This window comes from Gymnoscopelus microlampas, assembly GCF_963454915.1.
Source record: "Gymnoscopelus microlampas genome assembly, chromosome: 19".
NCBI classification, from domain to species: Eukaryota; Metazoa; Chordata; class Actinopteri; order Myctophiformes; family Myctophidae; genus Gymnoscopelus; species Gymnoscopelus microlampas.
Window position 1 is genome coordinate 39,150,951 of NC_139956.1, and position 25,522 is coordinate 39,176,472.

General features: G+C 40.6%; 2 protein-coding genes across 7 annotated transcripts in view; one reads left to right on the forward strand and one right to left on the reverse strand.

The window, feature by feature from the left end:
• The window catches only part of LOC311034701 (ladderlectin-like), a 94,830-nt gene extending 83,592 nt beyond the window's left edge, over positions 1-11,238 (forward strand). For 2 of the 6 annotated variants that reach the window (XM_084042659.1, XM_084042662.1), the window contains exons 3-6: positions 697-799; positions 889-1,026; positions 1,149-1,266; positions 10,930-11,238. In XM_084042659.1, the coding sequence (XP_083898785.1) occupies positions 985-1,026; positions 1,149-1,266; positions 10,930-11,003 (234 nt within the window). In that variant the 5' untranslated portion in view covers positions 697-799; positions 889-984 and the 3' untranslated portion in view covers positions 11,004-11,238. Of the gene's footprint in view, positions 1-29; positions 151-693; positions 800-888; positions 1,027-1,148; positions 1,267-1,420; positions 1,622-10,929 lie in introns of those variants that run through there. The other 4 variants (XM_084042660.1, XM_084042661.1, XM_084042658.1 and 1 more) reach the window with 4 other exon arrangements.
• LOC311034516 (galactose-specific lectin nattectin-like) overlaps positions 1-25,522 on the reverse strand; it is a gene marked incomplete at its 5' end in the record, with an annotated part of 100,601 nt that overhangs the window by 73,196 nt on the left and 1,883 nt on the right. Inside the window, one exon of the mRNA XM_084042395.1 lies at positions 19,042-19,179. Within this exon, the coding sequence (XP_083898521.1) occupies positions 19,042-19,179 (138 nt within the window). The remainder of the gene's footprint in view (positions 1-19,041; positions 19,180-25,522) is intronic.

Consider the following 25,522-nt stretch of genomic DNA (forward strand, 5'->3'; position numbering starts at 1 on the left):
GTATCTCTAACATGTCTGTTTCTTTCTAGAAGGAAATCATCTTCATCTCCATCGTTATCATCATCATCATGACCATGAGGATGCTGAGTGTGCCTCTACTTCTCTGCGCTGTGATGGTCTGGACCACTGCTGCTGCTGCTCCTACTGCAGGTGTGTGTGTGTGTGTGTGTGTGTGTGTGTGTGTGTGTGTGTGTGTGTGTGTGTGTGTGTGTGTGTGTGTGTGTGTGTGTGTGTGTGTGTGTGTGTGTGTGTGTGTGTGTGTGTGTGTGCCTGCGAGGGTATTACTGAGTTCTATAGCTAAAGCAATTTGTTTTACATTCTACTATAAAATGAACAAATCTGCCCATCCATCCGTCTGTCTATCCTTCGGTCTGTCCATCCTCATCCTTTTTTTCTCCTTAGTAGGATGACCAATCAATCTGAGCTTGCACATGGGCATTGCCTTTTCCCATATATACGTGATAACAGATGTATATATAAATTGATAACAGCTGTGTTTCTGTTTACAGTAACTGTTGAAACTGGCTCATTACTACCTTGCAGATTATTTTGTTGTTTTAGGATTTCCTGATTTTGTTAGTTTAGGTGTTGTTGTTGTTGTTGTTGTTGTTGTTGTTGTTGTTGTTGTTGTTGTTGTTGTTGTTGTTGTTGTTGCTTTCAAACGGTTGACTTCAATGTCTGTTGAATTTTCAGGAGAGCATGCAGTTGTCAAGGAGTGTGTATGTCAAAATGACTGGATTCAATGGAATGACACTGTTACGGATTTGAAGAGGCTAAGGTGGCTTGGGCTGATGCAGAGGTAAAATAACACATGATTTCATCTTGCACTGAATTTCTATATGCATCTATGTTATTATGTAATTTGAATAAAATTCTGTTGTTCTGTAGAAAACCTGTTTGTCTCAGGGTGGAAACCTAGCATCCATTCATAGCAAAAAAGAACACAAATTCATTCAAGACCTGATACGTTCCAAAACTGGTGCAATGGATCGAACGTGGATCGGTGGCTATGATGCAACAGGCACGGTAAGGAACATTAACCCTTATAAACTGTGTCTGATAAAACCTTACCTTATATTATACTGACATGGTACACATGGTAACATATTATATTGTATTGACATTTATGATGCTGTGTTGTCATCTAGAATGGTGCTTGGCTGTGGAGTGACGGTCATCGCCCAATGACCTTCACAGACTGGGGGAAGGGAGAACCCAACAACTGGAAAGGAGGAAAACAGAACTGCATGGTTATGAACTGGTCAAGTAAGTCACAACCTTTTTAACAAAATGTTTGTTTTAACAACACAAAAGTATAATAATAATGCAAATTATCACTAACAGCACCTTTAAATAATAACGTAATATGAGACTTAATGTGGTCTTTATGTTCAACTTTCTCTTTCTCTTTATATAACAGGTCAACACCTGTGGGATGATGAGTACTGCCATCGCAAATTTGCCTCTGTCTGCAAAAAAAACAGCTGAGAGCGCTGAATAACGTTGAGATTACGCACGCACGCACGCACGCACGCTGTGTGTGGGTGTTTGTGTTTGTGTGACTCCTATATATATGCCCTGCAAAGTGCAGTAACTACACAAAATAATCAAACTAATAAAAAGTATTTAAAGTGCTTCAATTGGTCATTCAATTGGGTTATATGTATATCAAGTGATTTTTAAATCCGTTCATAAGGTAATTGTTTATACCACAAAACAAAAGCATGAAGACTGAATAAAAAGGTAAATCTGTCAATGTGTCCAAAAATGTAGTTGCTGCACTTTGGCTTTACACATTGTAACGCTACTGAAGGAATGAAGAGACAAGTGACATTAACAGCAGATGGACAGTGACTCTCAGGTGTTGTGGTGATAATGAGAGGAACATGAATGGAATGTATGGTTTGATTTAAGCAGCACATAACTTGCTTCAATGTCTTTACTTGCATCAAAAAAAGAATAAAAAAAACATTTAAATAATTCAGTGTGAGTCATTCAGAGAGAACCTCTGCTTTTATGCTGCTCCACTGTCATGTCCTCCTACAATAACATACAGTATGCTGCTCTTTAACCCATTAAGACCTGAGGCCCATTCTAAAAATGTCTTCTAAATCCTATACAGTATTCTAAAAAATGTTGTTATATCAGTGGTTCTCAAACTTTTTCATGCCAAGGATCTAATGTTAATGAATGTGGTCAACGTGGGGTCCTTGGTTCCAGTGGGTCCCAGTAAAATGTGTTAATATAGCATTATAACAATCTGTTCAACCACTTTAACGCTATTTTATTCTTTGGTTATTCAAAAATAAAAAGGGCTTCCATTTAGCAGTGGTGGAAGAAGTACTCACATGTTTTACTTAAGTAAAAGTATCAATATCACCATGTAGAGATACTCTGCTACAAGTACAAGTCCGGTATTCTAAATTTACTTGAGTAAAAGTATAATAAAGAAATACATCACATGGATGCAACTGGGACGCATCATCAGTGTTGTAGCCTGGGGTCATAGGGTGTTTCGGGTCTCGCAACATACAACATACACCCTCGCCCAGGTGACCCAGCCAGGGTTGATCAAGCCCCGACTTACGTCCCAGTAGCACCCACGGTCAGTCCTATAGGGAAAGACAGGGCCACTCAGTCCGCTTCTCCGGAAGTACTCTGCCGGGACTCGGGGAGGCTCTGGCACGTGGAGGGACTAGGCACTGTGGGTTGTCTCCTGGCCGGGCTCCTCCTTCGTCTCACCAGGTCCAGGACCTGAGCGCTGCGCCAGATCAGATGCACCGCCCCGATCCAAACATTTCCTTCTGGCGTGATGGTTCCTTGGGCCGATACCACTAGATTGGGCCGTCTAATGGTATTAGCTCCGCTTGCGGTACGCTGGAATGGAATGGCCCTCCTAAAGGCCTCACCGCGGGTTTTTTGGGCTTCTTCCTCACGGAAGACACAGCATGGGGCGCTAACCCATACTGCTCCCGGGATGCCGTCTACATTCCGGCTGTCAACAGTCTCTCCTGTGGTCACCAAACTATTCCTGGTTGTCACGTAGTCTATAAATTCCTATGAGCCACTATAAATAGAATAACTAATAAAGAAATACATCACATGGATGCAACTGGGACGCATCATCAGTGTTGTAGCCTGGGGTCATAGGGTGTTTCGGGTCTCGCAACATACAACATACACCCTCGCCCAGGTGACCCAGCCAGGGTTGATCAAGCCCCGACTTACGTCCCAGTAGCACCCACGGTCAGTCCTATAGGGAAAGACAGGGCCACTCAGTCCGCTTCTCCGGAAGTACTCTGCCGGGACTCGGGGAGGCTCTGGCACGTGGAGGGACTAGGCACTGTGGGTTGTCTCCTGGCCGGGCTCCTCCTTCGTCTCACCAGGTCCAGGACCTGAGCGCTGCGCCAGATCAGATGCACCGCCCCGATCCAAACATTTCCTTCTGGCGTGATGGTTCCTTGGGCCGATACCACTAGATTGGGCCGTCTAATGGTATTAGCTCCGCTTGCGGTACGCTGGAATGGAATGGCCCTCCTAAAGGCCTCACCGCGGGTTTTTTGGGCTTCTTCCTCACGGAAGACACAGCATGGGGCGCTAACCCATACTGCTCCCGGGATAAAAGTATTGGCATCAAAATATACTTACAGTACTAAAAGCAAAAGTACTCATTGTGCAGAATGTTCCATTTCACGTTTTTTCAAATTTCAGATGTATAAAATGCAATACATTGCATACAAATGAAAATAGCAGATCTACAAGCTCACAACGTGTCGCTTTGCAAAGCGTTGTGAGCTTGTACATCTGCTATTTTCAAATAGCCAAAGTATTATATAGGGCTGAAGTGGTTAATGTATGTTTTGTAATAACAATAATAATCTAAATCTACAAAGTAACTAGTAACTAAAGTTTTCAAATCATTTTAGTGGAGTAAAAGTACAACATTTGCCTCAGATATGTAGTGGAGCAAGTCAAAGTATTGAAAACTGGAAATACTCTAATCTTTATGATTCTCTTCTTAAAGTCCACTGCCCCCATGAGTGTGTTTAGCAGGACCACTGTTGCTGAATAAATGAGAAAACAGCAGAGTAACTCATTCTGTATCTGCTGACTGAAGTGGATGAAGAAAATAACTGTAAGCAGCAGTGTGATTCTGTGTGTATCTGCTGACATCAAGTGGATAAAGACAAGAACTGCGAACATCAATATATTTCCCAGAGATACAGCATGGCAGTATGACAATTTTTTAGATGTATATAGGCCTATCCATGATAGGGTTTTTGCTGTGTTGGTGTGGTTTGAACCAGGGATCTTCTGCACAAGGCACCAGGTAGTCTACCCCTAGACCAGTGGTTCTCAAACTTTTTCATGTCAAGGACCCCCAAATTGACACTTATTAGCCCGCGGACCCCCATTTAAAAAGATATACCAGGGACCCCCATAAGAGAAGATTTTTTACAGCTCTGGCAGTGATTCTCAACCATTTTAATTTCAAGGACCCCCAGTTTGACATGCATTAGGGCTACAGACCCCCATTTAATGGCATTTCTATCACTTGGACCGCAATTAATATTGTAAAATCTATGTCAATTTAACTCTGAGAGTGTACAAATGGAACCAAATGGACCCGTCAGGGTCCATTTTGTTCCATTTGTACACTCTCAGAGTTACAGACCCATAAGGGTCCATTTGGTGCCTAATCTATCATTTAGCTGGGGACCCCCTGGAACTCCCTCAAGGACCCCTGGGGGTCCCCGGACCCCACTTTGAGAACCAATGCCCTAGACCACTGACTGGGTATAGAGAGAGGGCTAGCCCAGAATAAATCTATGTCCCTATGAGGGAACAAAAATAATATAAACAACAAACTAGAGGAAAGGCTTAATATCAAATTCCTCATTTAGACCATCAGGAGACAAGGTATTGAGGAGATAAATCCAATAGGTCTCACGTTGGAGAAGTAACCTTTCGAGATCTCCACCTCTGGGTGGCTTTTCAACCTTCTCAACACCAACATATCGCAAATTATTGAGATTATGACCGGCACTTTTAAAATGAGCAGCAACAGGATTACGTTCATCACCCGTTCTTATACTACTCCTGTGTTCAGTAATCCTGGTGCGCAGAGCCCGGGATGTCTTGCCTACATATGCCAACCCACAGGGGCACCGGATAAGATATACCACATGCGTTGTGCTACATGTAATCGCACCACGTATGGATATATCCGGGCCGGTGTGAGGATGACTAAAAACCTTGATTTTTTTTGTGTATGTATATGTAGGCCCAGACAGGGACCTGTCCTTGAACACAAAAAGAAAAAGAATGCCAAATATAAATATGCATTACGGTACACAAGCAAGCAAGAGCAGGCCCTGATGAGTGCTCACTCTATGGCTGACAATCTGCTTAATAATGACATCACTAACTTTTGGAAAGAGGTAAAGTCCCTTAACAGGGCTAATGCAGGGCTCCCATGTAATGTAGAGGGGGCCACTGACCCAGTAGGAATCGCAGACCTCTGGAGGCAGCATTATGAAACCCTGTTTAATTGTGTTAAAGGTGAGCCTTATCATGTAGGCAAAATAGAAGAAGAAGAAAGCACCGTTTTTAACACCCAAGAGGTTTTTAATGTTATTTGGCAACTCGCTGATAAAAAAAGCCAGTGGTCTGGACAATATTACAGCTGAGCACTTAAAGTTAGCTGGCCCCAGATTGGCAGTGTTGCTGTCTATCTGCTTCTCTGGGTTTTTGACTCATGGCACCTTACCTGACTCCATGCTGTCTGTGGTTCTGGTCCCTGTAATAAAGGACAAGGCTGGGAAAGTTGGAAGTATAGATAAATATAGACCCATATCTATTGCTAGTATACTGTCCAAAATCATAGAAAAACTACTCCTTGACAGATTAAGTGTATATATATATAACCACCACTGACAATCAGTTTGGCTTTAAGCCTAAGCATAGTACTGACCAATGTATCTATGCTCTTAAAGAAGCAGTGGAGACATATAGAAGGCAGGGCTCTACTATGCTTGTTGGTTTCATTGATGCGTCGAGAGCCTTTGACCGCATCCATCATTTCAAGCTTTTTAATAAGCTCAAGCTTAGGGGTGTGCCTAGCAGCCTAATTCGGATCCTTGTCTACTGGTATGCTAACCAAAAAATGCAGATAAAATGGGGCAGCACATTATCCACCCCCTTTCGGGTGGGTAATGGTGTCAAACAGGGGGGGATTTTATCCCCCGCCCTCTTTAATGTACAGTATATATGGATGGACTGTCAAAGCAGCTGGGAGGGTGCAGAACAGGCTGTATGATTGGTGATACACTTTTGAATCATTTTATGTATGCGGATGACCTTACCATACTTTCCCCTTGTAGCAGTGGGTTCCAACTGCTTCTCAACATCTGTTCTAATTATGGTGTGGACTTTGATATTAAATATAATGCTAAGAAGAGCATGGTCCTGATATGTAGAACTAGGGATGACCTGGAACTCAAGTTCCCTGCCTTTTTCCTGGCTGGTCAAACTATGTGTGTGTCTAAAAGTACAAAATATCTTGGGCATATTATTACTGACACCCTAGAGGATGATGAGGATATGTCAAGACAGAGGAGAATGCTATATGTACAAGCAAATATTTTGGTTAGGACATTTCACCACTGTACTACTGAGGTTACGGTAAATCTGTTTAGAGCTTACTGTACCCCTCTCTATACAGCCCCATTGTGGGTGAAATATAAGAAGGAGAGTTAACGCAAACTGCAAGTAGCCTATAATGACTGTCTAAGAATTATGTTAAAGAAGTCGAGGAGCACAAGAGCGGTTGTAGAGGTTGTAGATCAGCAGTCCTACTCTGACACTTGATAAATAAGCCCCCTGAATTTATTGTTTCAAAGGATCCTTATTTGTTTGTCGTATCTATGTATCTATGTATAATGTGACCTTTTATCTCATTCATTCATTTTGATCATCTGTTCTGCTGGTTACAGACAGTGTAGTGTAAATCTGGCATGAACCATGCCATATACTTAGGAAGTCCATATACTAGAAAGGTCATGGAATTGCATATATATATATTGTGTGTGTGTGTGTGTGTGTGTGTGTGTGTGTGTGTGTGTGTGTGTGTGTGTGTGTGTGTGTGTGTGTGTGTGTGTGTGTGTGTGTGTAAACATATATACTGTACATATATACATAGTTGTCATAGTGCCAAAGTGTCCTTGAGCAAGACAATGACTGAACCCCTAATTACTCCCAATGAGCTGTGTGAATGTGCGTGTGAGTGTACAGTATTGCGCTTTTGAGAAAAGTGTTATATAAATGCAAACTGTTGTGCTTCTTAACACATCACCTCCTTCACATGGCAAACCTTACTCTACATGTGTGTCTATTGGAGAGGATCCAATCAACACAACTAGAGTCAACACCAAAGTTGTTTGCAGAGTTCATCCACAAACAGCCGCGGTTGAATGGTGTTGAAAGATGATGAGAAATCTACACACAGCTTGGCATGGTTTTGAATAAAAGTTCATGCAAGGTGACAGTAGCGTCCTGTACACCCTGCCCTGCCACTCCTTTATGCAAACAGAACATGAACAAATAAGGATCCTGTGGAAGCCAAACCACAGATAACAGTTCATATTGATATTTCATAATTAATGTGTATTGAGTAAAAATGGTAAAAGCTAAATATTTGAAGAAGATAAATAATTGCTAAATTCATATGTTTAATTCATGGTCTATGTATGTACAAGTATTGACATAAGAGGACTTTTGCTTTAAGAGAACATCACAGAGTACCTTTGTTAATTAAGGCCTTTGATAATTAAGGTTGAGTAAGGACAGGTGTGTATTGTGTCACTGTGACATTTTGATGATTAGACTCAGCTGCTGTCATCAGTGGGACTGAGAGTCAGTCAGTACCAGTCAGCTCAGACAGTTTTGGAGTTTGGAAGCATACAGTTTTCTTACCGTGTTCATCTCACAATTATTGTAACCTGTGGAATATTATTTTTGTCTTTTGAGAAGTAAAACGTCAAGTACATTTTTACAACCGTCTGGAGTGAATTATTTTAAGACAATTTTTGGGGAAATACAAACAGTGAGCAAACGAGTAAGCCACATGCTTCCTGTGGACAATTTAAACCTCTACAGATCCTTTGAAACTATAAATTCAGGGGGCTTATTTATCAAGTGTCAGAGTAGGACTGCTGATCTACAACCTTAGCATTACTCTTTACGAGAAAACAGGTTACAGGTCAGAGCAACACTATGCAGACAATGGTCCAGGTCTGGGCTTTTATCCCTAGACTGGCCTTTTATCTCATTCATTCATTTTGATCATCTGTTCTGCTGGTTACAGACTGTGTAGTGTAAATCTGACATGAACCATGCCAAATACTTAGGAAGTCCATATACTAGAAAGGTCATGGAATTGCATAATATATATATTTTGTGTGTGTGTGTGTGTGTGCGTGCGTGCGTGCGTAAGTGAATATATATATATATATATATATATATAATATATATATATATATATATATATATATATATATATATATATATATATATATATATATATATATATGTATATATATATGTGTGTATATATATATATGTATATATATATATATGTATATATATTATATATATATATATATATATATGTATATATATTATATATATGTATATATATATAAAAGAGCTAATCAAGCTCACAATGCGAAGTGAGCTTTGTAGATCGGCTATTTTCGATAAATGTTCTCCCTAGAACAGGGAGGATATGTCTCATGTGGTTAGGATACACTGTACTGTAAATATCATTATATGCTTGTCTGGTTTTCTCATTGTCTAATCTGGTGTCTGTGTTCCAGAGGTTTCATCAGTGGAGATCTGGCCCATCTGGATTTCCCTCTATATAAAGGGCTGCAGGGCCAGTCTCACACACACGCACGCACGCACGCACGTACACATGGGCACATGCACAAACACACACACACACACCCACGCACGCACGCACGCACGCGCGCACACACACACACACACACACACACACACACACACACACACACACACACACACACACACACACACACACACACACACACACACACACACACAGTTTGTGTGCAAACTGCAAATTGATCTGGAAACAGTTTAAACTTCTTCATCAAAGATGAGATACTAAAATATCAAAATATCATGCTGACCACACACACTATGTCATAAGGTGTTTAGTAACGTCTTAGTGCGTTCAATGAGTAAAACAATACAATAACATTTCAAATAAAAACATTTAATGTCTGTGATCCTGTCCTGTCTGCGTTATGTAAAATATAACCATAATATAGGCATTATATATATAGACACTAACTAACTAACAAACATCATGGGATAAAAACACAACATTGATGTAAATCCATCGAACTAATACAGTGATAAATGTTAAATGTTAATAGTTTACACTGTATACTAACAAACTAACTAACTAACAAACATCATGGCATAAAAACACCTGTGGCAACAGGTGTTCCTTCTGCAGAATTATATGATCCAGGTGATATACATCAGTGGTTCTCAAAGTGGGGTCCCGGGACCCCCAAGGGTAAAAAAAAGTAGCTCATATAGCATCACAATCATTTTAACCACTTTATCCATTTATATGTTGGCTATTCAAAAATAGCAGATGTACAAGCTTGCAGCGCGTCACTTAACACCGCGCTGCAAGCTTGTACATCTGCTATTTAATTTTTTTTTTTTAAACATAACTCTTGTCTGGCACAATACCTTTTCAGATGGGGGGGTCCGTGGTCATATCAATTTGGGGGTCCTTGAATGAAACAGTTTGAGAACCACTGATCTATCAAGGCATACCATCTTTTATTTCATCATGTACAATGTCATTTTGATCGTACTTGTAGAAGCTAGACACGAGCTGTGGTTTCTGTACCAGTGTTTGCTTTTACTAAATAAACAACTACAATTCCCATAGTAGCATCTCAAAGTTACAGTGTCTCCAACATGAGCTGTTCTAAGGCCGCTGTCTTGATGGAAGGCTGAGGCTTGTTTCAGATTAACTGCAGCAGTAAAAATAGACATCAAATTCAGATTTATCAATATAGGGTAGGCTATATAGTTCATGAGAGAAGAAAAATATTCTAGAAAGGTATACAAATTCCAGGTCCACAAATAGCAAGTTTTTTGGTATTTGTAATTCACAGATTATACAACAGGTAGTTCTGACCAAGCAATCTGATTGGTTGAAATAGCTATCTAGCCGTGCTTCAAACCAGCATGATAGCACGGGCCTAATCACATTAATAAATCACTCCGCACTGCAGTCCGCAATTAGATCATATATGGCACAGCTGTGCTGTGACGTCACGCTGTCCCACGGTAGGAAAACAAACAGACAGCAGCCTGACCCACCGCCGCCAACGGTAAACAAACAGCTATACAAAATGGACTATGTATGCGAAAATAGCCGATCTACAATTTCACAACGCGTCGCCATCGCGACGCGTTGTCAGCTTGTAGATCATCAACTTCAGTGATGCTCGCGGAACTCGGCTCCGCCTCGTTCCTGACCGCATCACTGGCGTGCCAATAATGACGGTAAAGCACACCCTCTCGTGTAATATTGCTTAATTATATCCTATTAAATACAACTTTCAGAAGCCTACTGTATAAACCAGGTAGCTAATAGTCAAATTTCATTCTCTCAAAAGTTACAGTAGCTGATTAGTTTTGAAGATTTGTTGACTCTGTCTTACAAGTTGTGGCTAATTAATGTCATGATCATGTTCTCTGCCCTGTCCTGTTTGTGCCCTCCCTGTGTATGGTGAGCCCTGTCCTGTAGAGTTTGCCCCTGTTTTGCCCTCTTGTGAATTTGAGACTGCCCTTGTCCTGTGTGTCCTCCCTCTTCAGCTCACCCCTTATGTCTTTCCTGTGGACTTAAGTGGGAGCTGTTTCCAGCTGGGCACCCAGCTGTGCTGCGTTAAGTTAATGAGACTTACTGAGTATGTAATCAGTGCTGTATGCGACTTGGTTGCTGGATGAATGTCATTTTGGTGTGTTCTGCCTCGTGTTGAAGACCTGCCTGAGTTTGTGTACTTAGCCTGTTTTATTGAAGATATCAGAATTAGACGTTTTTCCCTCTGTGAGAGGTGAACCTTTGTTTGTACCTTTACCAGTAAAGAGGCTTTAAGCTTTGACAACTTCCTTGTTCTTTTGAGTGTTTTCATGCATTTCGGGTCCTACCATTTCCTCCCCTGGTGTGAGACGTGACAATTAATGTGCTGTTCTGTTGACCTTACAGTGTGTTGATTGTGATGACTGAACAACTCTTTTCTAATGCTATAATCCTGAATACCAGATGATGATAAATGGAGTTTCTGGTCTATGGTCTCACAGCACATTGATTGACTGAATAATAATAATAAATATAGCTGCAAGCAGCGATAATACGGGGCCAGTGAGAGAGAGACAGACAGACATGGAAACTGGAGAGAGAGAGAGAGAGAGAGAGAGAGAGAGAGAGAGAGAGAGAGAGAGAGAGAGAGAGAGAGAGAGAGAGAGAGAGAGAGAGAGAGAGAGAGAGAGAGAGAGAGAGAGAGAGAGAGAGAGAGAGAGAGAGAGAGATGGAAACTGGAGAGAGAGAGAGAGAGAGAGAGAGAGAGCCATGGAAACGGAATAGATTGAAGAGAGACATGGAAACGGAATAGATTGATGAGAGAGAGAGATATGGAAACAGAATGGATAGATTGGACATCTCAACCTATTGCCATTAACAGGAATCGAACTCTCAACCTTCGGACTAGGATAATTCCTTTTAACAGGTCGTTCATGAAAGTCCTTGTGGTCTTGTTTCCAATGAGAACCTGTGAGCAATTAGGGGTTAAGAGTCTTGCTCAAGGACAAATTTAATTTCATCGACGCATATGCTGGGATGGCCTGGAATCGAACCTGGGGCAACCAGGGGCCTGTTCCTCAAAAGGGAATTAGAGCTTAAGCCTGGCTTTAACACCTATCCTGGCTTAATTTAGTTAGGATTAGGGCTGAATCGGTTCCTCAAAAGCTGAATAAGCTTGAAGATTAGTTTAGCCAGTTCACCCTGGCTAAGTTTAGCCATGACCCGATTCCTCAAAAGAGAATTGAAGCAAGCCTACCTTAGTTACCATGGCAATTTAGCTGTGAAGTTAGCCTGGTCAGGAGCAGGCTAACAGCCAAGCTTACTTAATCCAGTGCCTTTGTTCTTCAAGTTTTTCCACAGTTAATTCAACACATGTGTTTGTATGGACTAATTTGAATGACCCTGCATTCAAATAAAATTAAATAAATACAATAAGATATAATCAAATGAATTATATTACTGAAATAGTGTGTGACCATGAATCATAATTGTTTCACAATGACTCAAGTGATATGGCATTGTCACTCTGTTAACACTATAGTTCATATTGTTGTTAGATGTTTGATAATATATTACAGATTTTTAAAAATATTATACAAAATGTCTGATATATATATATATATGTATATATATATATATATATATATATATATATATATATATATATATATATATATATATATATATATATATATATATATATATATATATATATATATATATTAGTATTAGTAATTATTAGTTACGGGTTTAAAAGAGCCTCTTCACTGAATGTAAGTGAGGAGCATATTTTAAATTATCAATTTCTAGTCAATATGGAGGAACATTTTTTTTATTTCTTGTCCACTTTTGGAGTTACATCATGATGGCAAGGTAACTACACAACCCAAACCTCGACCAAAGTGGTCTTGCAAATGTGGGGTTATTGCGCGTCAAACCCTCCCCCCCCCCTTCTCCGTGCGTCCCGTCGCGCGTCCCGTCACGGCCCCCGTCGCGGTCACCCCCCCGCGCCCCCCCCCCCCCCCCCCCCTTCTCCGTGCGTCCCGTCGCGGTCAACCCTCGTCCCCGGGCGTCCCGTTGCCCACCCGAGCCCCGTTCCGTCGCAAACACACACACACACACACACACACACACACACACACACACACACTTTGCCACGCTTTCTCCCTGGATCTATTTATTGCGGTCGCGTTTCCTTTATTGCTTCATACATTTTACTTCCTTGTACGATTTCATGAGCTGCTGCAGTGCTGCTGTACAGCCACAGAGAAGAACGCCACTCTGGTTTTGGCTCCATGATTGGTCAAGTTCAAGGATTCTGCTATCGACTTTCATGGTCTTTTATAGAAATACGTGAAGCTTGGCTTCATTATCCTGGCTGGACATAGCCTGCCTTGACAAGGCCTAGCTCGACAAAGTCGCTCCTTTTCAGCCTGGCTTTGCTTCGAGGAACGGAATAAACGAGGCTTATATGGACCCGACTTTGTCAAGTCTGGATTTGGCTTAAGTCCAGGCTTAGTTTATTCACCTTTTGAGGAACAGGCCCCAGGGCCTCTGGTTCCCTAGGCGTGCTCACTAACCACCCAGCTATGGCCGCCCCATGATAGGCTAGTAGGCTGCAACACTACCTATAGTGCTATAGCTTTGTCCAGGCTGATGTTGTCTGTTGAAGATCATAAACTCTTGCCTTCTGTCATGAACCAAGCCAACACTAAGATCACTCGTTCACAAACCATTTACCAATAGAGAAATTGTATGTCTCCTCGCTACCGAAAACAGTGAAAGCAGCCGATCTACAAGCTCAGAAACACGTTGCTATCTGAAAAGTTTTGAGATTGTAGATCGGCTATTTTCAGAATGAAGTATGTCATACGTTGAAAAAACGTACTCTCAAATAAGCATTTCAGGTTATCTTTACCATTTGCACATGAATTCATTGATACAGTCATGTTGTTTGCAATTCAACTTAAATTAAGTCTGCATCAAGTGAGGCTTGAACTGGCGACCTTGAGATTGTGAGGCATTCATTTAAGGGAGACGCCATTGGCCCAACAGACAAGTAACTGTGAAAAAGGAGATCACACAGATGATACAGTTTCACGCAAATAGCTGAAAAATCCTGGGTTTAAGTGTTTTTCAAACTGCTCAAAATTGCGGACAATCTAAGGGCGGAGCTTACTGGTCAAAGCGATAGATGTGTTCCTCATGAGTCAAGGCACAAGTGTAAGCAAGTTTCACGACTTTCGGCCAAGCGAGGCATGACTTTTGCCTGTTTAAAGTCTGCCTTTTCAAAAAATTGCTATAGCGCCCCCTTTTGGCCAATTGGAGTGAGATTGGTTTCAGTGATATTTGGAATGACCCTGTATATTTCTGCAAAGTTTCAAAGAAATGTGAGTCTGCATGTATGTTTTAGGCACAGATGAATAATTTTCATAAAACTGTAATAGTTAAAATCTATCTCCTCCTGGGATTTTTGAGCAATCTGCACGAAACATTTTACACATGAACTTTGGACCACTGCCTACAAAAATTTCCAACGGATTTTCCATAAGTGAAAAAATGCAGAAGTTAGGAGCCAATGACTGTTTTTCATATAATTCAAAATGGTGGGCGATCTAAAGGTCAGAGGTCAAAAGTCAGACCACGAAAGTTGTCGGGCATGAAGAGACGCATGTGTGTATCGAAGTTTCATGGTTGTAGGTCAAACAGGGCATGAGTTGTACCTGTTCAAAGTTGGCACTTTCAATTGAGTGCTATAGCGCCACCCTTTGACGAATGAGTGTGAGAATTATTTCTTGGTAGTTTTTCATGAGCATCTACCATATGGCCGAGTTTCGTAAAAAGCGTATGCACGGTTAAGCCAGAACTGGCAAAAACAAGTATTTTTCAAACTGCTCAAAATTGCGGAAAATCTAAGGGCGGAGCTTAATGGTCAAATCGATACGTGTGTTCCTCATGAGTCAAGGCACATGTGTAAGCAAGTTTCACGACTTTCGGCCAAACGAGGCATGACTTATGCCTGTTTAAAGTCTGCCTTTTCAAAAAATTGCTATAGCGCCCCCTTTTGGCCAATTGGAGTAAGATTGGTTTCAGTGATATTTGGAATGACCCTGTACATTTCTGCAAAGTTTCAAAGAAATGTGAGTCTGCATGTATGTTTTAGGCACAGATGAATAATTTTCATAAAACTGCAATAGTTAAAATCTATGGAATCCTGGGATTTTTGAGCAATTTACACGCAACCTTTTACACATGAACTTTGGACCTCTGCCGATAAAACGATAGGAGTGGATTTTTTCTAAGTGAAAAAATGCAGAAGTTAGGAGCCAATGACTGTTTTTCATATAATTCAAAATGGTGGGAGATCTAAAGGTCAGAGGTCAAAAGTCAGAGTGTGAAAGTTGTTAAGCATGAGGAGACGCATATGTGTATCCAAGTTTCATGGCTGTAGGTCAAACAGGGCATGAATTGTACCTGGTCAAAGTTGGCATTTTCAATTGAGTGCTATAGCGCCACCTTTGGACGAAAGATTGTGAGAATTATTTTTTGATCGTTTTTCATGACCATCTACCATATGGCCGAGTTTCGTAAAAACCGACAGCGCGGTTCAGCCAGAACTGCGAAAAGTGGCAGAAGTGACAGAATAATGCGAATAACAATACGTGTCCAGAGCAGAGCTCTGGCCCCGTAATAATTGCACAATCACAACTTAGTGTTAAAGTCGAAGCATTTCAAAGTTGTGTGTGTGTGTGTGTGTGTGTGTGTGTGTGTGTGTGTGTGTGTGTGTGTGTGTGTGTGTGTGTGCGTGTGTGTGGCAAATGTTGTACTTTTACTCCACTACAATTATTTGAAAACTTTAGTTACTAGTTACTTTGTAGATTTAGATTATTATTACAAAATATATATTAACCACTTCAGCCCTATATAATTATTTGTCTATTTGAAAACAGCAGATCTATAAGCTCACAGGACTTCGCAAAGCGACACGTTGTGAGTTTTTAGATCTGCTATTTTCAAACGATTTGTATACATTTTACACTTTTGAAAACATGTGAAATGGAACATTCTGCATAATGAGTACTTTTGCTTTTATTACTGTAATTATATTTTGATGCCAATACGTTTATACTTTTACTCAAGTAAATTTTGAATACCCGACTTGTACTTGTAACAGAGTATTTCTACGTGGTGATATTGATACTTTTACTTTATGTGAGTACTTCTTCCACCACTGCTAAATGGAAGCCCTTTTTTATTTTTGAATATCCAAAGTATAAATAGCGTTAAAGTGGTTGAACAGATTGTTATAATGCTATATTAACACATTTTACTGGAACCCATGGAACCACCTCAAGGACCCCACTTTGACCACATTCATTAACATTAGATCCTGAAAAAGTTTGAGAACCACTGATATAGCAAAATTTTTCAGAAAACTGTATAGGATTTAGAAGACATTTTTTAATTGGGCCTCAGGTCTTAATGGGTTAAAGTGAAGCATACTGTATATTGTTGTAGGTGGACATGACAGTGGAGCAGCATAAAAGCAGAGGTCCTCTCTCACAATGAATTATTTCAAAAATGTATTTTATTGATGCAAGTAAAGACATGGAAGCAAGTTATGTGCTGCTTAAATCAAACCATCCATTCCATTCATGTTCCTCTCATTATCACCACAACACCTGAGAGTCACTGTCCATCTGCCGTTAATGTCACTTGTCTCTTCATTCCTTCAGTAGCGTTACAATTTGTGCAGTAACTACATTTTATTTTTCTCAAAGGTCAAATCAGTCTTCATGCTTTTTGGGGATAAACAATTACCGTATGAACGGATATACAATTAGTGCAATATCACTTTACAGTATATACAGATAACCCATTTGCCTGACCAAATAAAGCACTTTAAAGACGTTTTATTAGTTTGATTATGCTGTGTAGTTACTGCACTTTGGCTTTGCAGGGCGTAGATATTAGGAGTCACACGAACACACACACACACACACACACACACACACACACACACACACACACACACACACACACACACACACAAACAATGATTTTATGTGGTTAAAGTGTGCGTGTGTGCGTGCATGCGTGCGTGCTTGCATAATCTCCACGTTATTCAGCGCTCTTTGCTGTTTTTTTGCAGACAGAGGCAAATTTCTTATAGCAGAAATGATCATCCCACAGGGGCAAACGTCCATGATCTGTAAAGAGAAAGTACATAAAGACCCCATTAAGTCTAATATTGCATCATTACTTAAAGAAGCTGCTTACTATTATTATTATTATTATTATTATTATTATTACCCTTATTATTATCATTATTATTACCCTTATACTTTTTTGTTGTTAAAACAAACATTTTGTTAAAAGGTTGTGACTTACCTGACCAGTTCATATTCATGCAGTTCTGTTCTTTTCCTCCAAAGTTGTTAGGTTGTCCCCTCCCCCAGTCTGTGAAGGTCATTGGAGTACCGTCACTCCACAGCCAGCTAACATTCTAGATGACAATACAACATCATAAATGTCAATACAATATAATATGTTACCATTTAACAACTCACTATGTTGACATACAGTAGGTACAGTGTATAGTGTAGCATGTCAGTATAATATAAGGCAGGCTTGTCAAACTCATTTTGGGGTCTGGGCCGCATTGGTCAAAAAGTGACTTGAGATGGGCAGACTGGGCACGCAGACACGGAAAAAAAAATGTTATTATGAAGATTATATAATAAATTAATTATGAATTAATTAATTGCACGTCCCACTGGAAGGAGACCCCGGGGCAGACCAAGGACCAAATGGGGGGATTACATCTCCACACTGGCCTGGGAACGCCTCGGGATCTGTTGCCCCCGCGACCCGGCTCCGGATAAGCGGTTGAAGATGGATGGATGGATTATAAAAAAATGATAAATATTTTCAGTAAATAGCTACAGTACACAACATTATTTTTTTGAGGCCTACTTTCAGCAATGCAACTCAGACAATGAACTCAGTTCAGTCTTTTTTATTGAACAATAACGAAAATTTAGAAAATGTCAATGAATCAAAATAATGACACTCAATGCTTTTTTTGCGGTTTTAGAATAGAAAAAAAATAACCCAACAGTAAAAGCTCAGGTCAAAACAACATCTTTTTTTTTTTTTTACAAAAAAAGGATGTACCTGACATCTCTTTGCTTTAACTAACCTGTCAACATCAGGGACCAGGTTCTGAGCAGTAGTAACTTTCATAATGTCATTTAGATGTCCATGTGTCAACTGTGAGAGCAGTTTGGATTTGTTGATGTTCTTTACTAGGAATGGAGCTTGTTCTTTTTTATTGATAATGAGCACCTTATCGATCCTGCTTATTGAGCCCACTATTGATCTTTTTCTATTAATTTGTGGAAAGACGTGAGAGGACAAATTCTGAACAGAACCGGTATAATTTTTTTATTGGCCAGTTGTGACTGTGTTTGTGGCTGACCGCCATCTCACATTAAATGAAGATGACTATGTTAAACATATGTTTGCCTATCATTAAGTATTAGTGATAAGTGATAAGTGTTAAATGGCTTTATATTATGAATAGCATGCCTACTGTAATAATTACTATAACATCTCCATGTGTCTTCAGCTCTTAACAAACAAAAAATGTATATATTTTTTTTCTATTCTTTTGTCTTTGTTTTAGCCAAAATATATCAGTTGCACTGCGTTTTACTAGGGTCTTCTTAGGGCCTTTTTACTTTTGGAAAATAATATTGACGAAACTGTTAACTGGTTAATGTGTGTACTGTCACTTTAAACGCTATTATACTTCATCGTACAACAGTGTCACGCACCAAACATGGCCGATCTCCAAGCTCACACCGGGTCTGTTCGCACCACGTAGTGAGCTTGTAGATCTGCCATTTTCGGCAACGATAGATGTCTTGATTGTTTAGACATGGCTTGGCCATTGTTATCACAGAACAAGTTTGGCCACTATTAGACCTTCGCAGTCAGAGGCAAGGGGGGTTGGGGGGGGATAACTGCCTGCCGTACCTGCCGCCTGCGGGCCGCCACTTTGACACCCGTGATATGAGGTAAGGTTTTATCAGACACAGTTTATAAGGGTTAATGCTCCTTACCGTGCCTGTTGCATCATAGCCACCGATCCACGCTCGAGTATTTGTACCAGTTTTGGAACGTATCAGGTCTTGAATGAATGTGTGTTCTGTTTTGCTGTGAATGGACGCTAGGTTTCCACCCTGAGACAAACAGGTTTTCTACAGAACAATATAAACAGAAGAATATTATTCAAATAACATAATAACATAGATGCATATAGAAATACAATACAAGATGCAATCATGTGTTTATTCATAGCGGTTTCACACTACGGCTCCGGGTGCGCACCCTGGGCCACTTGGCTGATGTTGTGGTAGTGTGAACGTTGCGTATCGTTCCCCGAAACGGATCCCCGTTCCGTTCCCGAAACCACCTCCGGAGGCAGTCTCGGATCCGAATCATGCGTCCTCGGAGACGGTACGCTGCAGTGTGAAAGCAAGCGTACTGTTTGACGGAAGTGGCCCGCTATTTGGAATAGGTGACGGTATATAAACTCGACAAAAACAGTCAACAAAAACACGTCGCAGATCAATCCACAGGGGTTCAACCATGGCCGGATCCCGCGGGTTAATTTCATCATTAAATGACCAAATGAACCCGTGGGATGATGCGCTAAAACCCGCAATATTTATATATAAAACTTATTTATTTATTTATATAAAACATTACATACAGAAATAGAATGAGAGCGCGAGATAGAAAGAGAGGCCGTGTCATGGCCATATAATGACAGCAACAATATATATATATATATATATATATATATATATATATATATATATATATATATATATATATATATATATATATATATATATATATAATAGTATATCTTGTGGATATCTTGTGGAGTTTCAGCTACTATGCATCCCAGAAATATATAGCTTATAAGGCTTTGTAATTTGAAATTTGTAAGTAAATATAACTCATTTAGATGTAGGCCTACGTAGGTTTATGGTTTCCCATGGACTATAGCCGTTTCACTCATGATGCAATTTCTCTTTCATAACAGATACATACATGTGCCAGATAATCCCCACACAAAGAGAGTAAAAAAAGAAAAGACGTTACTTTATTTAGTAAGACATGAGAAACAGTACATGGAAGTACAATTCACAATACAAGGTTTCAGTCATTCAGTCCGACTTCACTGTATAGGCTAGTTGCCTTTTCATAAATTATATATTTTTGTACTTAAGCTGTCGTGAAAGTTTATAATATTTAGAGAAATGTAAGGTTTCAAATACAAAAGTAGTAGTTGTTGTGAAGGTTAGTAAACTGGACATTTAGACTGAATGTTTCCTGTATCCTCATCTTGCGCAAATGCACACAAGTGTTTCACCAGGTTTTATTACGGGGCCAGAGCTCTGCTCTGGACACGTATTGTTATTCGCATTATTCTGTCACTTCTTCTTCTGCCACTTTTCGCAGTTCTGGCTGAACCGCGCTGTCGGTTTTTACGAAACTCGGCCATATGGTAGATGGTCATGAAAAACGATCAAAAAATAATTCTCACAATCTTTCGTCCAAAGGTGGCGCTATAGCACTCAATTGAAAATGCCAACTTTGACCAGGTACAATTCATGCCCTGTTTGACCTACAGCCATGAAACTTGGATACACATATGCGTCTCCTCATGCTTAGGAACTTTCACACTCTGACTTTTGACCTCTGACCTTTAGATCTCCCACCATTTTGAATTATATGAAAAACAGTCATTGGCTCCTAACTTCTGCATTTTTTCACTTATGAAAAATCCGTTGGAAATTTTTGTAGAAAGTGGTCCAAAGTTCAAGTACGAAACGTTTCGTGCAGATTGCTCAAAAATCCCAGGAGGAGATAGATTTTAACTATTACAGTTTTATGAAAATTATTCATCTGTGCCTAAAACATACATGCAGACTCACATTTCTTTGAAACTTTGCAGAAATGTACAGGGTCATTCCAAATATCACTGAAACCAATCTTACTCCAATTGGCCAAAAGGGGGCGCTATAGTAATTTTTTGAAAAGGCAGACTTTAAACAGGCATAAGTCATGCCTCGTTTGGCCGAAAGTCGTGAAACTTGCTTACACCTGTGCCTTGACTCATGAGGAACACACGTATCGATTTGACCATTAAGCTCCGCCCTTAGATTTTCCGCAATTTTGAGCAGTTTGAAAAATACTTGTTTTTGCCAGTTCTGGCTTAACCGTGCATACGCTTTTTACGAAACTCGGCCATATGGTAGATGCTCATGAAAAACTACCAAGAAATAATTCTCACACTCATTCGTCAAAGGGTGGCGCTATAGCACTCAATTGAAAGTGCCAACTTTGAACAGGTACAACTCATGCCCTGTTTGACCTACAACCATGAAACTTCGATACACACATGCGTCTCTTCATGCCCGACAACTTTCGTGGTCTGACTTTTGACCTTTGACCTTTAGATCGCCCACCATTTTGAATTATATGAAAAACAGTCATTGGCTCCTAACTTCTGCATTTTTTCACTTATGGAAAATCCGTTGGAAATTTTTGTAGGCAGTGGTCCAAAGTTCATGTGTAAAATGTTTCGTGCAGATTGATCAAAAATCCCAGGAGGAGATAGATTTTAACTATTACAGTTTTATGAAAATTATTCATCTGTGCCTAAAACATACATGCAGACTCACATTTCTTTGAAACTTGGCAGAAGTGTACAGGGTCATTCCAAATATCACTGAAACCAATCTCACTCCAATTGGCCAAAAGGGGGCGCTATAGCAATTTTTTGAAAAGGCAGACTTTAAACAGGCATAAGTCATGCCTCGTTTGGCCGAAAGTCGTGAAACTTGCTTACACATGTGCCTTGATTCATGAGGAACACATCTATCGCTTTGACCAGTAAGCTCCGCCCTTAGATTGTCCGCAATTTTGAGCAGTTTGAAAAACACTTAAACCCAGGATTTTTTCAGCTATTTGCGTGAAACTGTATCATCTGTGTGATCTCCTTTTTCACAGTTACTTATCTGTTGGGCCAATGGCGTCTCCCTTAAATGAAGGCCTCACAATCTCAGGGTCGCCAGTTCAAGCCTCACTTGATGCAGACTTAATTTTACGGGGCCAGAGCTCTGCTCTGGAACTGTATTGTTATTGGCAGTATTCTGTCACTTCTGCCACTTTTCGCAGTTCTGGCTGAACCGCGCTGTCGCTTTTTACGAAACTCGGCCATATGGTAGATGGTCATGAAAAACGATCAAAAAATAATTCTCACAATCTTTCGTCCAAAGGTGGCGCTATAGCACTCAATTGAATATGCCAACTTTGACCAGGTACAACTCATGCCCTGTTTGACCTACAGCCATGAAACTTGGATACACATATGCGTCTCCTCATGCTGAACAACTTTCACACTCTGACTTTTGACCTCTGACCTTTAGATCTTCCACCATTTTGAATTATATGAAAAACAGTCATTGGCTCCTAACTTCTGCATTTTTTCACTTATGGAAAATCCGTTGGAAATTTTTGTAGGCAGAGGTCCAAAGTTCAAGTGTTAAACGTTTCGTGCAGATTGCTCAAAAATCCCAGGAGGAGATAGTTTTTAACTATTACAGTTTTATGAAAATTATTCATCTGTGCCTAAAACATACATGCAGACTCACATTTCTTTGAAACTTTGCAGAAATGTACAGGGTCATTCCAAATATCACTGAAACCAATCTCACTCCAATTGGCCAAAAGGGGGCGCTATAGCAATTTTTTGAAAAGGCAAACTTTAAACAGGCAAAAGTCATGCCTCGCTTGGCCGAAAGTCGTGAAACTTGCTTACACTTGTGCCTTGACTCATGAGGAACACATCTATCGCTTTGACCAGTAAGCTCCGCCCTTAGATTGTCCGCAATTTTGAGCAGTTTGAAAAACACTTAAACCCAGGATTTTTCAGCTATTTGCGTGAAACTGTATCATCTGTGTGATCTCCTTTTTCACAGTTACTTCTCTGTTGGGCCAATGGCGTCTCCCTTAAATGTATGCCTCACAATCTCAAGGTCGCCAGTTCAAGCCTCACTTGATGCAGACTTAATTTAAGTTGAATTGCAAACAACATGACTGTATCAATGAATTCATGTGCAAATGGTAAAGATAACCTGAAATGCTTATTTGAGAGTACGTTTTTTCAACGTATGACATACTTCATTCTGAAAATAGCCGATCTACAATCTCAAAACTTTTCAGATAGCAACGTGTTTCTGAGCTTGTAGATCGGCTGCTTTCACTGTTTTCGGTAGCGAGGAGACATACAATTTCTCTATTGGTAAATGGTTTGTGAACGAGTGATCTTAGTGTTGGCTTGGTTCATGACAGAAGGCAAGAGTTTATGATCTTCAACAGACAACATCAGCCTGGACAAAGCTATAGCACTATAGGTAGTGTTGCAGCCTACTAGCCTATCATGGGGCGGCCATAGCTGGGTGGTTAGTGAGCACGCCTAGGGAACCAGAGGCCCTGGTTGCCCCAGGTTCGATTCCAGGCCATCCCAGCATATGCGTCGATGAAATTAAATTTGTCCTTGAGCAAGACTCTTAACCCCTAATTGCTCACAGGTTCTCATTGGAAACCATACCACAAGGACTTTCATGAACGACCTGTTAAAAGGAATTATCCTTATCCTAGTCCGAAGGTTGAGAGTTCGATTCCTGTTAATGGCAATAGGTTGAGATGTCCAATCTATCCATTCTGTTTCCATATCTCTCTCTCTCATCAATCTATTCCGTTTCCATGTCTCTCTTCAATCTATTCCGTTTCCATGTCTCTCTCTCTCTCTCTCTCTCTCTCTCTCTCTCTCTCTCTCTCTCCAGTTTCCATCTCTCTCTCTCTCTCTCTCTCTCTCTCTCTCTCTCTCTCTCTCTCTCTCTCTCTCTCTCTCTCTCTCTCTCTCTCTCCAGTTTCCATGTCTGTCTGTCTCTCTCTCACTGGCCCCGTATTATCGCTGCTTGCAGCTATATTTTGTGTTGTTTCTCATAAGCGTGCATCCGTTGTCTGTCAACAACACGCGCGCCAACAACACAGCAGTCTGTGCCTTGACTTCTGTGCGCTCGCGTCGCTGTGCGCTCAGTCCGCTCCTGACTCTCTCCCCAGCGGCCGGCAACCCTATGCCGGCAACCCTATATTTATGCGCGACCAGCACAAACATTGTCGCATAGTTGATGACGTCTGTGTCCACTGGCGAAGCACTATGTGCGTGCCGCCACCTATAGGATCGGGGGTATATATGCAAGTGTATTCGAGCGCGTTATAGCGGTTTCAGACTACGGTTTCGGGTGCGCACCCTGGGCCACTTGGCTGATGTTGTGGTAGTGTGAACGTTGCGTATCGTTCCCCGAAACGGATCCCCGTTCCGTTCCCGAAACCACCTCCGGAGGCAGTCTCGGATCCGAATCATGCGTCCTCGGAGACGGTACGCTGCAGTGTGAAAGCAAGCGTACTGTTTGACGGAAGTGGCCCGCTATTTGTAATAGGTGACGGTATATAAACTCGACAAAAACAGTCAACAAAAAGACGTCGCAGATCAATCCACAGGGGTTCAACCATGGCCGGATCCCGCGGGTTAATTTCATCATTAAATAACCAAATGAACCCGCGGGATGATGCGCTAAAACCCGCAATATTTATATATAAAACTTATTTATTTATTTATATAAAACATTACATACAGAAATAGAATGAGAGCGCGAGATAGAAAGAGAGGCCGTGTCATGGCCATATAATGACAGCAACTATATATATATATATATATATATAATAGTATATCTTGTGGATATCTTGTGGAGTTTCAGCTACTATGCATCCCAGAAATATATAGCTTATAAGGCTTTGTAATTTGAAATGTGTAAGTAAATATAACTCATTTAGATGTAGGCCTACGTAGGTTTATGGTTTCCCAAGGACTATAGCCGTTTCACTCATGATGCAATTTCTCTTTCATAACAGATACATACATGTGCCAGATAATCCCCACACAAAGAGAGTAAAAAAAGAAAAGACGTTACTTTATTTAGTAAGACATGAGAAACAGTACATGGAAGTACAATTCAAAATACAAGGTTTCAGTCATTCAGTCCGACTTCACTGTATAGGCTAGTTGCCTTTTCATAAATTATATATTTTTGTACTTAAGCTGTCGTGAAAGTTTATAATATTTAGAGAAATGTAAGGTTTCAAATACAAAAGTAGTAGTTGTTGTGAAGGTTAGCAAACTGGACATTTAGACTGAATGTTTCCTGTATCCTCATCTTGCGCAAATGCACACAAGTGTTTCACCAGGTTTTATTTGTGTTGTTTCTCATAAGCGTGCATCCGTTGTCTGTCAACAACACGCGCGCCAACAACACAGCAGTCTGTGCCTTGACTTCTGTGCGCTCGCGTCGTGCGCTCAGTGCGCTCCTGACTCTCTCCAGTCCCCAGCGGCAACCCTATATTTATGCGCGACCAGCACAAACATTGTCGCATAGTTGATGACGTCTGTGTCCACTGGGG